The sequence below is a fragment of the Zonotrichia leucophrys genome, chromosome 13 (genome assembly GCF_028769735.1).
Source record: "Zonotrichia leucophrys gambelii isolate GWCS_2022_RI chromosome 13, RI_Zleu_2.0, whole genome shotgun sequence".
Classification (NCBI taxonomy): domain Eukaryota; kingdom Metazoa; phylum Chordata; class Aves; order Passeriformes; family Passerellidae; genus Zonotrichia; species Zonotrichia leucophrys.
In genome coordinates this window covers 2,184,915-2,202,227 of record NC_088183.1, presented here as the reverse complement: position 1 = coordinate 2,202,227, position 17,313 = coordinate 2,184,915, and the positions used below count along the sequence as shown (strand labels likewise).

Below are 17,313 nucleotides of genomic sequence, written 5' to 3'. Positions count from 1 at the left end.
CCAGAAATTAATGCTCACAGGCAGGGGAAAAATGGTTTTGTTTTTCAGGCAGATTATGTTTTTCCCCAGGAGAAGCAAATATTTAAACATCAATCTTCTTTTTGAATCATACCGCCTCTATTGTAGGTACTTCAGCACGTCCTGACAGTCAGAGGTTGTGAGCATTCACCACAACAAATTACATTTTTCATGTCAAAGATGATTAAGAAAAACTCAAACCCCAACCAGTATCATGGCTGATATTCCACTTTTAGCAGGTCAGTGGTGGTGTAAATACACCATTGTCATCTTGGCTCAGCAGAAAGGGTCCATGGCTGTGATTCACCCACAAGAATGTGGGTGTTGAAACAACACTTGGTTCTCCACCTCCCATGCTCACCAGCTTGGAGAAGTGACATCTATTTTTCAGCAGATACCACATTTGGAGCTGAGGTCACTAATTCCTGGTGACATTACTCACTCTCAGTAACAAGTCCAGCGTGGAGTGAACAACCACCTTAATTTCATTACACATCAGCAGCTCTGAGATCTCTTTGGATAAATGAGGCAGCCTGGTGCTGCTGAACCAATTTGTTTCACTGACAAAAAACTTGAAGCGACTTGCAGGGACAACACATTTTCCAGCAGGCACAGAATTCACTATGAAGTTAATCAAACACCTGGCAATTCTACAGCAGAAGTGACTGAACTACACAAAGGTGGAATTATCAAATACAGAGAGAAAAGTCAACTTTGAGGGTGTGGAGGATCCCTCACTGGGGATATTCCAGAGCTGTCTGGATGTAAAAGATTGGATCAGTGACCCACTGTGGTCCCTTCCAACCTGACCCATCCTGGTGACTCTGAAACAAGGGGTTTAGGGGCAGTAGAAATGCCATCCCTGGTTGTTTCCCTCTTGGTAAGAAACATGACTTCCCTGGGAAAGAGATGGGCTGCAGGCTGAAAAAGAGAAAAGCAAAACAACTATAACACATTGACATGGGGAGGAAATAAAGAATAGTACACCTTTCCAGGCTGAGATGGTTCCTGATCAACAAAAACCCTCACTCAAGGGCTCCAGTTGAAAAGAGCACAAAGAAATAACAACTCCTCTCCTCAGCCCTTCAGTGGGAGGCTGATTTGGGCAGTACCACTCAGATTTCTGTGGAGATGCCTCTTCTCACACAGAATTTATGTATCTGCAGTACAATTAATTCACTCCCAAGGCAGGAGGCAGGAATGAGTCTGTCTTTTCACAGCCCCTTTGAAACCATGGCTGTCAAAGCAAAACCACTCTCCTTTTTTTTGCTCTAAACCTTGCACAGCAGCTACCACTGAATCTTTAGGCAATTTTCTCTGCTCTCTAAAGTGAAAGAAGGCTAAGTTGGCCTTTGAGAAGCTATTTCATGCCAGAACTGTTTCCTTGCCACTGCACAGGCAATACAAGTGGGGTTAAAGCAGTTACCAAACCTTGTTTACCCTTTGCTTGTTTGCTGCCCCTCCCCATTGATCAGCAAGGGGCTGCAAACTGCAGATAAAGCCCAGTGAAATATTGCTGCTGGCTTCCCCCATTTGTCAAATCCTCCTTGCAAAGGGGACCAGAGCATGGCTGCAAACCTCAAATCTCAAGAAGGCATGAGGTCACCGTTTCTCCACACTCACCAATTCCTGACTAAACAAAGAGCTTGCCTGTTCCTTACAAAGTCCACTCATTACATACTCACCAGTAAACCCAGTTACAACGTGGAAGAGAAAATTTCTGCTGTTACACGCTGTACTTGTCATGTTCAAGAAATGACACACAGGCAGCCCATGAAGACATTAAGTTTTAAAAAACTCAGTCTTGAAATAAAAAGGTGCTTTGTGTCAAAAGAAGATAAAGTACTCTATTTGTTACACTGGTTTTTTCTTCAGGTGGACAGAAAAACTGCTGCACTGTGCATTTCTGGGAGCATTCATTCAAAACAACAATCCCAGATGGCTTTTGGTGAAAAAACATCAAAAAAATTACAGCACTGTGGAAGATACAGAGAGAGCAAGGCAGGTGCCAAACTCAGCCCGGGACAGTCAAGCCGATGCCAGCTTACATTTGGTTTTTGATAAGAGTCACTTTGAGGCAGGTCTGTCTGATAACAGGCTTAAAAAACATCCATTTGAGAGTGTCTGTCATTCAGACATTCTAAACAAATTCATTTTTAGGCCACATCCCTCAGAATTACACAAGCCTCTCTAATTACTTCATGTAGATATCAGTGAATCCAGCCAACTGCAATTTCTATTTAAGTGCCTTTAAAGAGTCCAATCATCCTCAACTCTGAGGATTAATCTTCCCTGGAGACAAGGACATAACCTTGGGATTTGTCACTTGAAACACTTCTGTTCTTCCTTTTACCATTTCCTATCTGCCTCCTTGAACCTTGTTGTTGTTTTACTGAGCAGAGAGCAGAGATGGATGGTTCCACCCCCTTTATCTGGTTTCCCCACAGATCTGGTGCAGAGACAACCAGCTCTTCCCACAAGATTTGTATAACTGGGTCTATTTTGAAGTTTGATTTCACGACAGAAGAGCTGCAGGGGCAATTCAGGAAACCAAGGCAGGTGTGAAGCAAGAAGAGAATGAGAAACCTCAGCCCCACTTGAGGAAACACGTCTGAGTGCACATGAAATGAGCTGGAACAATGGTTCTGGAGAGTCTCCCCCATCCCACCACACAGCTTTGTTTCCTCATATTTCTGCTGCTCCCACCTCTGCAAGACCCTTTCCTAGAGACAGCACAAGAGTTTATGGACTATGATTCATCCAGTAGCTGCTACTATTAAGGCTCTTAGCAAAGACAGCAATTACAGCTGAGAATCCACTTTGCATAAAACACTTCATCATTTTGAAGGAGGACATGGGAGGCAGAGAGAAACTCAGTCATGGTAAATATAACTTGGATTAAGTCCATCTGACATTCAAAGATGACTGTGCACAAACAGCCTCCATTTTCTCTCTCCAGGAATGCTTCAGAGGAGGTTGGTGTTACAAAGGGGATGTCAGAGTTTAACCACCCTGTCTCAGCACCTTCCATTCTCCCCTACCCCAAATCAATGAACCTTGGAGGCAGAAGGGGAGGAAAAAACCCAGGCCATGTTGGTTATTTTCCATGTGAATTCATGGTACCAAAAGGAAGCTCTGCCTGCTGTCAGAGCAGGATCATTCAAGCTGGAGACACGAATGGAAACGCCCCGGCTTTAATCCCCAGTGGTATTTCTAGAGAAACCTTCCCAGCAGAGGCATGCTGCTGAGTGACAAGGGGCATTTCTAGCTGTGTGCTCTGCTGACTTCTCAGCAGCTTCTCTGCTCATCTCAGCAAAGCCTTAAAATTTAGAAGTGCCCAAGAGGAAACCTGGCTTCCTCCAGCTTGGGCACAGTGAGGTCTGTGATCAGCCCCTGGAACACGCAGGGATGGCATTCCCCATCCTCTCCCCAGCATCCAACATGTAAATATGAAATAAAGCAGATTTTAAGGCTGTAGCTTCTAGATAGGAATGGACACTTGGAGCTCCTGGGACCAGAGGAGGCTGCGGAGCTGAGCAAGGGCCTGGAGCATCTCGGTGCCCAGGGAAGGCTGAGGGAGCTGGGGCTGCTCAGCCTGGAGAGGAGCAGGAGCCCTCAGCCCTGGGGGTCCCTGTGTCCCCCTGTCTGTCCCTGTGTCCCCCAGTCTGTCCATCCCTGTGTGCAGAGATCAGAGCAGGCCCAGCTCTGCCCCAGGTCCAGCCATGGCCCCAGAGCCACGGGCACGGCCTGAGCCCAGCCCAGTCTGTCCTGTCTGTCTATCCCTGCGTCCTCCTGTCTATCCCTGCGTCCTCCTGTCTGTCCCTGTGTCCCCCTGTCTGTCCATCCATGTGTGCAGAGGTCAGAGCAGGCCCATCTTCCCCAGGCCCAGCCATGGCCCCAGAGCACCAGGCAGGGCCTGAGCCCAGCCCAGTCTGTCCCTGTCTGCCTGTCCCTGTGTCTCCCTGTCTGTCCCTGTGTGCAGAGGTCAGAGCAGGCCCAGCCATGGCCCCAGAGCCCTGAGCAGGCCTGAGCCCAGCAATTCCCCTCACAGTAGGCAGAGCTGCTGCCCTGGGCAGGGCCCAGAGGGGCTTGGGGGGCTCATGGCAGAGCAGGCTGGGCCCTGCTGTGCCCTGAGCTCGGGGATGGAGCAGGGAGGTGGCACCAGGGACCCTCTGGGGATCCCTCCAGCCTGAGCCATCCAGTGGAACTGCCCCCAGACCTGATCTCTTGAGACAAAAAAAACCCCACAAAATAGATGGGGCTAGACAAAAATAAGAGAAACTAAGACGGCATAGATCATACTCCAGGGTTACTTAAAAAATAGATTTTAAATTAAAATTGAATATCTTAGCTAAGAGTTTCCAAGCTGTTTAACAAGCAGCAACTGCTCCTCTGTTTCCTTGGGTCACTGCTCCCAAACAATGACTTTGGGACAATCCATCCCTGCTTTGCCAACAAAGCTGCTGGGCACCAGGAGCCGAAGCACACCAGCTGAGGAGCACAAGCCATCAGGTGGCTTTTAAACTCTTCAGAGGCCATCTAGCTCTAAAAAAACCAAGCAGGCTTAGGCACAGTCTCACTGCACCAAAGGCAGCAGGTACTTCTATCAGAACACACTTTTCTGGCTTCATTCCCTCATACAAAGCACATCAGACACTCGTGGTAAGATCTTGAAAAGCAAAGCTGTTACTACTGTAAAAAGGATAAATCTAAAGCCACCAATTTAGCTTTCAACATGACAGCTCAAGCTGAGGGGAAATACAGAGGTAGAACAAACAGCACAGCTGTGTCAGGTTTGCACACAAGGCACTCTTTTGATTAGCAAAATACCATTTACTTAAAAAATAAAATCCCAGACGCCTGTCTGAAGTAGCTGGGGGGAGTTTTGCTGCTCACTGTTGTTGAAACCATCCCTAGAACTCCTGTACCCAGGACCAGAGATAAAAAGATTAACCTCTTTACTTGTTAAATTGATTTTATTCAGCAGTGTAACAGCTGGGGTGTTCAGATATGACCTGAAAGATCACTTACCCCATTCCTAAGGATTGAATATGTGAAATAAAACAGCAAAGATGGCCCTGGAGAACAGCTGGGGGCTGGGGCACAGAGAAGGCAGGAGCAGGACACAACTCTGCTTAGTGACCCTTCCAGGGGCTGGGCATCACCAGGAGAGGAGAGGAATAAAAAGAAGCCTGCCAAGGGACAAACACTGCTCAGCAATGCCCTGGGCTGGATTATGTTCCCCAGGTGCCTGAGAGCTGCTACAGGAAAAAAAAAGTAGATGTGACCAGAATTTTAGAGCAAGACTGTGAGCTAGGAAAGGATGGGGTTTAATTGGGGAAGCATCAAGAAAAGCCTGTCCTTTTAAAGCAAAGCCTCTCTTATTTGACACTAAAAAAGTGGTGAGTTCCAACACCCTCTGCATTTTCAGTTCCTGTGCTCCTTGCTGTACCTGTGCTGGGAAAAAATCTCCAAGTGTGCTTCACAAACCTAGCAAAGAAAGAAGAATTTCTACACATAGTAAATTCAATCTAAAACAGGTGAAGAAGTAGAGCTGCCTTATTCTTACACCTTACTCTGCAAGTGTATAGAAAGCATTAATTTTTCTATTTTCATTGAGAAATACTAGCTCAAGATTTAATTCTGAAATATTTTCTTTAGCTGTTTTTCTTCCCACCTAAAGTCTGACAAGTCTACAAGAACACTTAGCTCCTACAACCCAGCACAGACAATAAAATCAATCACTCTTCTCCCAGTCCAACCAAGTAGGTGAAATGTGTTTAAATGAATGGGAAAACAATGGCAGGAAGTCAGCAGCAGGGGCAGAAAATAGGAACTACTGACTTTTGAGCACTTCATTCTGCTAATTCTTTGTTTGGATGACATTTCTATGTTTCCTGTCTGCTGGCAGATGAGAACATGATGTGCAGGGAGCAGCTCAGGACAGCTCAGGCAGAGCCAGGCTGTGATCCCAGGATGAGCAACAGGAGCCAACAGACCTGAGTTTGTTCTGCTCACTGTGTAATTCCTGTTCCACTCAATTAAACCTTTCTTCTTCAGCTCGTTCATCCTGCACAGCAGCACCTGGCAACATCTGCCCACCTTTCCTCCAGCACGTGGCAATCTACAGATGGGAAAATGCAAATATCTGAGGCTAAACTAGCAGAGCTCCAAGTCCTACCTGAAGGAATGGCTGGGGGGATTTTTAGGTTGGATATTAGGAAAAGGTTCTTTGCCCAGAGGGTCGTGGGGCACTGACAAAGGCTGCCAGAGCTCCAGGACAGCTTGGACAGCACTCGCAGGGATGCACAGGATGGGATTGTTGGGGAGTCTGTGCAGGGCCAGGAGCTGGGTCAATGAGCCTTGTGGGTCCCTTCCAGCTCAGAATATTTTGTGATTCTCTGATTCTTTGCAGGAAAGCAGCAGGAAGGTGGCTTTAGGAACACAAACTGGATGTGCTCTGCAAGAGCCCAGCTTGGTTCAGCACCAGGGCTGTGCCTGGAGAGCAGTTTGTGAGCAGTGCTGGTGGTTTTGGGAATTGGGACACAAACTTTGAAGCATGTGCAAAGAAAGATAAGCGATCCTGCTAATCGCAGTTTCACACAGAAAATAAACACCGAATACACAAACACCAAAGCTTGGCCCTGAGTGTGAGCTGGAGATGCAAATACAGATTCAAAGCCCGACCAAGAAGCCGATACTTGTAAATACCAAGAAGTTATTAACACATTTTATAAGATTACACCCCCGTAACAGCAGATAAATTACACAACTCATTAAGCAATGGGCCAGTCCTCATTTACACACAATGGGACAATAACATACACACACTGCAGAACCTGGGCTTTACTGGACAAACTCTCAAGGCTTCAGAATTACAGTGGAACTGGTTAATCCTCAATTACTTTGAGCAAGCCCTGATATGAGAAGGACGAGACAGGGAGGTGGAGGGGCTGATGGAGTTTTAAACCAGTTTATCTGGGCTGCAGGCAGGTGAAGACTGCAATTTTTCAAATGCTGTATGACTGCCTTCTCACTCCCAACATCACAGCAGTTCTCAAAGCAAACAGGATTTTTTTCTGACCTCCTGGCTCTCCACACTTACAAACCCAGGAGTGAAATGCAGGAATACATTTCCTTGCCAGCCAGCTCCTCCCTCTTAATTCCAGTTCCAAGAACATAATGAAACCAACAGAGGAAGTGTCTGAAACAAGGAGGAGTACTGAGAACAAGAAAACAAGGTTAGGCCAGGAGGACTGTCATTAATTATATAATCCAGCCTTTGGGTAAGTGGACATTTAGGGAAAGGGGCTGAGAGAACCTTGGAGGCACCAGCCTGAGCACATTATGTCATCTGGCCTGCTGGTTACTTAGCAGGTACAGGATCTGCATAGGGACAGAAAAACAAACCCATTTATTTCTAGGACAAAACCCTTGCAATCCTCACAGCAGCTGCTGAAAAAAGGCACAAAAATTCATACATTCTGCTCTCACTTAGATGGATTCCAATTCTCCTTTTTCCTCCCTTCTGCCTGCTCTGTGGTTCTGTTATGCTGCCCTGTAGAACACCTTTTTGTCAACCATGTGCCAAATTTTGTGGTTTTATTCTTCCAGTGCATATCAAGGAGTTCTCTCAGGAGTATACTCAGCAATTGTATTGCTGCAATATGCCAAAAGTGCAACTATTTTAGGTGACACTGAAGGATGGAAGACAGGAAGCAGTACATCACTTTTCTTTTTCCTGCAAAATAAAATGTGAGGCTCAAACACATTCCAAAGGCAATTAGGAGGAGGAGGAAAGTATAATCTCAAATACTCAAAGGTGGAGTCTTGCCAGCAAGCATTTTATTTCCTTTTAGGCAGCGAAGCAGGTGTCAAAATGAAGGATGGAAGAGAAATGTATTTTTAATAAAGTGAGCAAATTACACTTCGCTTCATCAAAACAGGAGAAAAGTGTCACGAAGAAAAAATGCTCAAGTAAGGGGACTGGTATTTAAAGGGATCCAGCCCTTTGCTGGACTGTAAGAGCCATTGTAGTCCTGAGTGGGAGCAGCATTTTCTGGAGAACAGAGAGAATGGGGAAGAGCATTAAACAGATATGGCTGCTCCCCAAGCCAAGCAGATTGTTCAGATACTTGAATGCCACAAACTGAATGGAACCTTCCTGGTCCAGAGCCTTCAACTCAGAGATTCTGGTTCCTGCAGCTCCCCAGCACTTCCACCCTTGGTGATCCCCTTGGTCCTGAACATTTCTCCTTTTCCCAATGGGAGACCTGTCAGTTCAGGATTGTCAACCTCCTGCCACATTCCCTTCCCACAAACAAACTAAAATCCTGATCTGCTGCAGACACTGAACAAAGTTCAAACCTAGACTGTGATTTCCAAGAATTTACCTGCACACAACCAGAGAGCTATGGAAAAAAAGAGCTGTACCATGGTCTTTGCCACAGCTTCCAGGAATCACAGAACACCAAGGCTCTGCTGCTGCCTTGCACTGCTGAACACCTTCAGTCAAGATCTGGGAAGAACTATCTGAGCATCAGAAATGTGCAGGTTTTACTTGGGGAAGCTCCTTTCTGGTTTAAGTCCCAGCTGCGCTTGCTCAGCACAAAAACCAGAGATTGGTACAAAAGAGCATGAACAAATATAACATCTGGGGAACCAAGAAAAAAAAGGGGAGAGAGGGATAGGTGAAGAAAACAACTCCATATTCATAAGGCTTCCCTCAAAATCACACAGGCCAATCCATACCTACTGCAGAGAGATTTCTCCATATCAGTAAGAGAAACTCCTGTCCCATACAAGGGATTAAAATACATTGTACTCTTCCAGAGTATCAGTAACTCTGCAGTGACCAGCTCAGGTTCTCCTATTTAAATTCCAATCCAAGAAGACAAGAATTTCTGTACAAGCTTCTACATCTCAGTCCTGGCTTTTATTTGCATCTAAGTGTGTTACCTACAAGCAAATACAACTCTGCTGCATTGCCTGCCTTCAAAGTCAAGTCCCTGGTTTAATACAATTTCCAGGAAATATCTGTATGGATGCTTATTAAAAAAACAACTGATACAGACTCAAGAGCTGCTACTCTGCAGGTTTACCACTGGTTTTTGGTCCAGATATAACCTGTTATAATGCAGCAGCCACATTCAGATTTCACATTTCATTTAGAATGACACAGAATCTCAAGATGACTCCAAGCAAGGCTCAAAAACTTCACCTTTATCAGAAAACAAGGTCACATTTACATTCCTGATGTTTTAGGGGGCACACAGTGGTCTGCAGAAAGGCCAAGTGATCCGCTTTAGGATATAATTGTCAAATAAAGACTAAGGAATCATGACCTGAAATCCTGTCAGCAGTAATACAGGCTGCACATTTTAACACAGCATTTTGAAGGCTCTTCTATTACATGCCAATCTTTCTGGCTTCTCTGAATTAAACTAAATACATCTCATGTGGAAACATCCTTCCAAAAGCCAAACAGAAAAGCAAACATCCAAACACACACAATTCAGTGAGTTGCACTGGCCAACTACATCTTGTGTGTGTCTGCCATGATTATTACTGAAATACTCAGACATTTCAGTAAAAAGAAAAATTACTACTAAAATACTCAGGCATTTCAGCAAAAGGAAAATTCTGTAGATTGTGGCAAGGCTGTGGTTAATTTTTTGGCAGACCAAGTTTTCCATTTCGAGAGCAGCTGGCTCTGTACAGGAATACCTAGACATCACTTCAGGGCTTGTGCTTGGCCAGAAGACAAGAAAAACAGATGATTCCCCCCTCCTTCCTTCATTGCAAGACTATTCTTTCCTCACCACCTCCACCATTTGAACTACATGCCTCAAAAATACACCAGCACACTTCAAAATACAAGCTGAACAAGGTCCTCAGTTCCCAACCCAGGCTGGTGGCATTGCTTCAGCTCTGTTTACAGTGTGATTCAGTCATTTTCACAGCAATGAACTATGATGGCATGAAGGAAGCATCTGTGTCACCAAGCACTGAACAAAGGAGGACAGTTAAAGTTCAGAAGGAACAATGCAAAACTTTCCTACAGAGCCAGACTTTAATATTTCCCTACTTACTCAGGAAAAAAAAATCTCCACTCTGATGATATTTTGAGAGAAATGATGCACTAGGGACACTTAGAAAGAAATATTTACATACATGCAGACCATGTATAATGAGTTATTTGAGGCACGAACATCAATAGACTCTGTCTGTACAGCTCTGCCTGCCCATCTGACTGCTGTGACTGCAGAATAATTTCTCAGGTGCCCTCAAAGGGCTATTGTTGAGCCAAAGTTAGTCATGGCACTGCTTGGCACCCAAATCCACGTTGGTCATTACGTAAGGTGGCAGCAATACCACTTGGCAGGGTTGTTTACCAGCGCCATTGCACAATGTGAACTGGAACAGGCTCCAGACGTGGCTGCAGGTGGGGATGGAAATGCAGCTCCTGCTGAAACGAGCTCAGTTTGTCAGAGCCTGCTGCCAATAATGCCAAGGTCATGGGGCTGGACTCAATGATCCTTCCAACAGACAATATTCTGCCATTCTGTAATTCTGTAAACCTGGAACCACCCAAACCACAGCTGTGCTACAGCCCCTAGACATTGATTTAGGAAGTGATGGCTACCAGCTCAATCTCATACAGGAATTAATATTTTGGACAAAATCATTGCAACCTTACTGCCCTTAGCAAAGGGAGTATGTTTGGGTTTAATTTAGACCTAAGAGTTGTGGTGGGGGATGGACAGGCTGATGCTCAGACTTGGGACCTGGCACAGTTGTGAAATCGATTCCTGCCCAGATTAATGAGCACAAACCAGGGAATTTTAGGTGATTTTGAGTCTAGAGAGAAAAATCTTTTCCAAATTAAGCATCCCTCAGACACCTCCTCATTTACTTGTTAAGGCAAATAACTTGATTTTAGTCTTCAGGTTTCAGAAAAGAAGGAACAAAACAGTCTTTCATGGTCCCCTCATTTTTCTTTTGGTCAGGAATCGATTTCACAGCTGTGCCTGGTCACAAGTGTGAGCATCAGTTTGCTATTCACCATCACAACCCTTAGGTCTAATTCAAAACCAAACAAACTCCCCTTGCTGAGAGCTGGAAAGTTGGAGTGTGTCAGCTTTGGTTAAGACTGAACAATTTGATTTAAAAGAAAACCTTCAGGAACTAAAGCGAAGACCTGCCTGTGTCCCAAAACAATAAAAATGATCCATAGGTCTGAATCAGCACACCCACACTGAAATACCATTTATCACAGACATGCCAAAGAACAGCTGACAGTGGGAGCCTGTCATACTGTGCAGATGGAATAAAAGTTTTTGCCTTCTACTCTAGATCAGCATTTAAATCTAAATCCTTTCTAAGCCTGGCTCCTTTCCCATGACCTCCAAAATCCGGGTACAGCACGTTGTTACTTTATACAGGTTAACACATTGTGAAAAAAAAAAAACAACCAAGCCCCAAAACCAAACAAGGAACAATAAAAACCCTAATGAAAACATCACAATGATTAACTGTGGGAAAAAAATTCTGAATTTCTCAGTTAAAAATAAAAATAAGGATTCACAGACATTTGCCACTCTGTGCGAAACACCTGGCCAGGGCACAACTGTGAGTTACCCGGGATTAGAACAAAAACTTGATTTCAGAGTGGTCTATTTAAGTTTTTCTCAGTGTAACCAACTAAAGTGCCAAGATGGTTCAGAAGTTTCAGTATTTTACAAACCCATCAGTAACTCTTACATGCAGACAGGCAGGTGCAAGGAAAAGCCACCAGCATAAAATGAATTTGCAGTAATGCTTCTCCCCACCATGTCCTCCTCCACTGCAGGGGAGCCACTTCATTCTTACATCTGTAATTCTCATTTTTATTTGTGTCATTCTCAACACCTGAGCAGTTTGTTTGTTTGAGTTCCCAGCACCAGCTCAGCTAATAGGATCACACAACATGTGGGATCCCTCCTGGCTGGCTCACAATCACCACTCAAGATGACCCAGGCTTAGAGTTTAATCTAATTATGATCTGAACCATCCTCAGAGGCTGCAAGTGTGCAGGTGACACCAGATCTTAAGGGCTCCAAGGGAAAATACCCTTTCAGCTCCAGTGAGAGAACTCAAAATCCCCCATCAAACACATCCAAAGCTGCTTTGCTGACACCAGTTCTAAAAACCAGGAGATGGGCAAGAAGGGAAAAATCTGTCTCTGTCTTTCAGCCAAATGGGTGTTAAAAAATAGGAAAAGAACCAGGCCTTCTGGAAATACAAACTGATTTAGTAGTTCTGGAGGAGGGCTGGGTTCTTGTGACATGCACTGAACAGACCTGTACTGAAGGCTCCAATCTGGAAGCTGAAAATTTGGTTCTGTACCAACATCACAGCAGGACTGGGGGGATTAGTCTGAATTAAATGCTTGGAAAAATGAAAAGCATTAGGTAAATACTGAGTATTATTAAAACCCTGAAGATACTTGACACAGAATAATTATTATTCATGCGAGATTACTGTGAAAATATTGGTTTATTTATGAATTAAATGAAGTTTGTAATAGGAAAGGGAATCACTGATAAGCCAAGAAAACAGAAGTCCTATAGAAAAAAAAAACAGTACAAAAAAGTACAGGTAACAAACCAAGCTACTTCCATATCAGACTGACTGATGGAGAAAACTCCCAAAAAAGAATTTTGGTTCTCCAATCTAGCTAAGTTTAAGACAGGGCAAAGAGATTTAGTCCCATGGAAGTAAATTATTTCTTTGACTTTTAGTTGGTGAAGATGAGGGACATTTCTGGTCCTGGGCTGTTTTAATTACTGGTCATTTGTGTCTCTGTCATCTCCAGATGGGATTTGGGCAACCTATTCCTCCTAGAGCTTGTGTGGAAACAGCTCAAAGCCTAAAACTGCAGCTGCTCTACAATTGCCCTTTCTACACCTGGTATCAACATCCTGCCACCCTAAAATACCAAAAATAAAGCTCTCAGAAAGCGGAGGGTACAAAACCAACAAAATCAACTAAACCTTGCCTTCCCAAATGTCCTTGGCAGAGCAGCTAAGGCCAGAATTCCTTCAGATGCAATGTGAAATGTGTGGCTTCCAGAAGAACACAAAACCTTTCCACATGGAATTCTGGACTCTAGAAGACATGCAGGGGCATTTCTGAAAGTTTCTCAGCAATTCAAACCCCTGGTCACTCACAGGAATGTAAAAGGCAGGATACCAAAGTGCACATGCCAAAACATCCTGCTGAAATCCCTGAGAGAAAAACCTTGAAATTTACACGGTGAAAATGTCATTTTCATTCAGAAACTTACTCAAGGTGGTGACCTTATTTCTCCAAGAGCCTTGTATTGCATATTCTAGAGTTGTCAGGAAGTACCTGTGTGGTTTTTTTTAATGTGTGCATCATATTTTACCTACAGTAAAATTTTCCAGCCTCAGCAGATTTTGTTCCACTGCCTGCACTATGAACAAAACCCACAACAGCTAAAAAGGGCTCTAACCTTTGCAAACCTTTTGGTCCTGAACTCTGTTCATGCTTCTAAAACAGGAAAGTGGTTTGCTGCACGTGACAATAGCTCCTCTGTACTTTGGATAGGAAATTCCTGTTATCAATGGCAGCTTTTGAAAAATTCATCCTTGCAGAAAAGCTGAAGTTCAGTGAGCTTATGTTATTTGAGGAAGAGCTTTGAAGTGTCTATTTCTAATCCTCCACTCTGAATGACAAAGGAGTTATTTGCAATTGTGAATCTTTAAAATGCAGATCTGAACTGATGTCTCTGGTTTTTAACTCATTAACACAAACCCTGCAATTCAGCTTTTACTGAACATCTTTTTTCCATTCCAAAGTGAAGCACTAGTGCTGTCTCTTAAGATGATTGTGCTCTTGGTGAGCCAGTGTTTCCATTCTGAGACCCAACAGAAATTACATTTTCAAAGACATCAGAAATAACATTTTCTTTATCTGCTATTACAAAGTGACAGCCACAGCCCAGGATCTCTTATTGTTCATGTATTTTACAACTCTGAAAATGGACGGCAATAGGATTCGCAGCTGGCAGAATGTCTCCAAAGAAGAGTTTTTCTATCAAATTTTACACAAAAGCAGAAAGAAATGAGGCTCTGGGCCCCGGATCCCACATGATCCAGCAGATGCTGTTTCCAGCTTCAGCAAGTTTTCATTCAGAAGCAACTGCCTCCATGTTCAACAATGCCCCATGGATCACACAAGATCCTGTTAGCCTGTATAAATGAGAGGCCTGGTTTAGAATTACAGTAAAAATATAATAAAACACTGCACTATCACCATTTCCCGTCTCACAGGGGTGCACATGTAGGGGTCATGATGATCCTACATGGAAAGGACTGTAGTTACCTGCATATTCCCAAAAATGTATCTATTTTTTATTGTACTATTAACGTTGTAGTAAAATCTGTATTAGAAAATTCATCAGTGCATCCTCCTCTTGACATCTCTGAACTTGGAAAGATGCAAATTGTTGGTTCAAGAACAGCTCAAAAAAGAAAATGAACCTGCAGTTGCTATTTTGGCTCCAGTGAAGTCAGAGAGGTCTTTTTCACTTCTGCTTTGGTACTTAACACTGCCTCAAATGGCCATGGGGATGAAGGAGCCACACAGAAAGGCCAAATCCTACAACTTGCACCTGCTCAAAATGGCAAAACCAGTGGTGGAGATGTTGACGTTGGTCCCCAGCCAACAGACACGTGGCACAGCTTTGGCACATGGAGCCAGCGGCAAAGAGTGACCCCTTAATATGCTCTGGGAGCTCCAGACTCAGCAGGGACCCCCTAAAGCCACTGTGGGAGCCCCACTGGGATCTCCTAAAGCTACTGTGGGAACCCCACCATGAGAAATGACCCTCTGAAGTTGCAGAAGGTGGGAACACCAATGTAAGGAATGATGCCCTAAAGCTGCAGAAGGTGGGAACCCCAGTGTAAGGAATGATGCCCTACAGCTGCCATGGGAGCCGCACCATGACCTTCTAAAGGTGCTGCCATGGGAGCCCCATCACAAACAATGACCCCTCTCGCAAAAAGTGAGACCCCAGACACCTGCGGGAGGAGCAGCAGCAGCCCAGCAGCTCCATCCCAACACCCGCATCCATCACCCCGCAGGTCCTGCTGCTCCCTTCGTCCTGCCCAGGCAACCCACACTGCACACACCCCCTTCAGCTGGATGGAACCGCACGATGGAGCTGGGCACAGCCTCCCTGCTCACAGTCCGTCCGTCCGTCCATCCATCCATCCATCCATCCATCCATCCATCCATCCACCCGCCCATCCCACGCGCACCCGCGGGCGGGGAGCGGCGCGGGGCGGCGGCGGGCGCTGCCCGCGGGGCGGGCGGGCTCTGTCGCGACTCTGGGCGACACTCACCTCCTGAAGTCAAAGGGCATGGTGGTGGCGGTGGTGGTGGCGGGCGGGCTGCGGGCGCCCCCGGCCCCGGCTGTGGCCTCGCTGCCGGCGGCTGCAGGGCCAGGAAGTGACGGCCCCGGCCCCGGCCCCGGCGCCGCGCAGCCCCAGCCCATTGGGCGGCCGGGCCGGCCGGGGCTTCCGCCGCCGGGTTACGGAGCGGCCCCGCCGCGCTGGGGATCCGGGATCCGGGATGCGGGATCAGGGGTGAGGGATGCGGGATGAAGGATGCGGGGTGCGGGGTGAGGGATGCGGGCGGCCCCGCGGCTCCCGCGGTTTGCAGGGTCCGCTCGGCGCTCGCCGTGCTCCGCTCAGCCCCGCGGCTCTCATGGCGCTGGCAGCACGGAATCACCGAGTTGTTTCGGTGGAAAAGAGCTCTGGGATCATCGAGTGCCAGCTGTGCCCCATCCCCACCCTGTCCCCAGCCCGGGACAAGGGATTAAAGTTAGAAAAAGCTCCCCATTCATTAGATGAGGCATTTCCCCCGTCTTTGCATTTTGCCTGCATGCTTTTTTCTGGCTGCATCCCTGGCAGGTTCAGTGCAGTGCATGAGGCCAGTCCTGTCCTGCTCCATGCACCATCCCTGTGCCATAATTCTGTCCCCAGCTGACAGCACCCTCAGGGACGCTTTGTGCAGGTAGTGTCACTGCTGCTGTGTTCAGAATCACTGTCACTCTCATTCAGGTTACACTGCAGTGCAGGAACAAAATGCAACTATCCTTGCCTTTAAGTCTAAAACCAGGGCAGGAGAAAGAGTGAAATGACAGCAGTTTGAGTATGCAATATACTGCATTTCTAATTGATTCTGTACCTTTCTTCCTCCTCCTCCTGCTGTCATCATTTCTTTACTTAGAAATGCACATCTTTCCATTTTTTCCCCTTCACACAGAAACAAGGCCCATACCTGGTTAAAAAAAAAAAAAAAAAAGAGAAATTCAAATTGAAACAATCAGGGGAAAACTACTGAATAGTCAGAGCTGTTAATCAATACCATTTTCATTCAAAGAAAGAGATAATAATTAATGCTGGGAATATAAAAAGCTGAACTGGAGGAATCCCAAGTATGAGATAACACAGCATTATCCCCCAGAAGCCCCCAGGGAATAGATAAAAATACCTAATTGGTTTTTTGGGGTTTTTTTGATCTCAGACACCTAAATTATCTGACTGCATTGTGCAAGCAGATTCAGCAGATTGCTAACAGATCAGCCACGAAATCCTGCTGCCCTTCACACTGCGCTCCAGAACTGAGCAGCCCAGTGAAATTAATGAGACAATTCTCATCTCTCATGAGGTCAAGCCATTGCACAGGCGTAGCCAGGGGGGACGATCGTTGTGGAAAAAAACCAAAACAAACAGTGTCTGCCGAGGTGCTTACACAACGCAGGGCTCCTGGCAAGGCCCCCACATCATTAGCTGTTATTAACTGTCTTGTGCAGAGGCATCAGCTCTCTCAGGAGCCAAGAGAGTGCTGAAGGCTTTACAAAAGCTCTTCACTTGTTCAGTACATAAATCTGGAGGTGGCCTTGAAGAGTTCTCGTCCTGCAGGCTCGACTCTCAAGAGCACAGCCCAGTCAGAGCTCGCCTTGTGGGGATTTGATTTTATTTTCCACTAAAAGGTCAAACTGGAGAGAGCCATGGGCTCAGAGCAGCTTTGCAGCTGGGCCCAGCTCGCTCACATCCTTGCCAAGGGAAGAAGAAGTTAATGCCCCGAGATAAGACCCTCGTCACAATATTGTTTAATTACATAAGGCCTCCATCGAGCTGGAGATAAGAGCAGGAATTTGTCCCCAGTCCAGCTGGGTGGGGCAGCTGAGCTCATGGTGTGTGATAGAATGGGAACCAAAAG

General features: G+C 45.8%; 1 protein-coding gene across 1 annotated transcript in view; it reads right to left on the bottom strand.

The window, feature by feature from the left end:
* ERGIC1 (endoplasmic reticulum-golgi intermediate compartment 1) overlaps positions 1-15,606 on the bottom strand; it is a 52,339-nt gene extending 36,733 nt beyond the window's left edge. Inside the window, exon 1 of the mRNA XM_064724732.1 lies at positions 15,429-15,606. Within this exon, the coding sequence (XP_064580802.1) occupies positions 15,429-15,580 (152 nt within the window). The 5' untranslated portion in view covers positions 15,581-15,606. The remainder of the gene's footprint in view (positions 1-15,428) is intronic.
* Between the last annotated feature and the right edge of the window lie 1,707 nt (positions 15,607-17,313).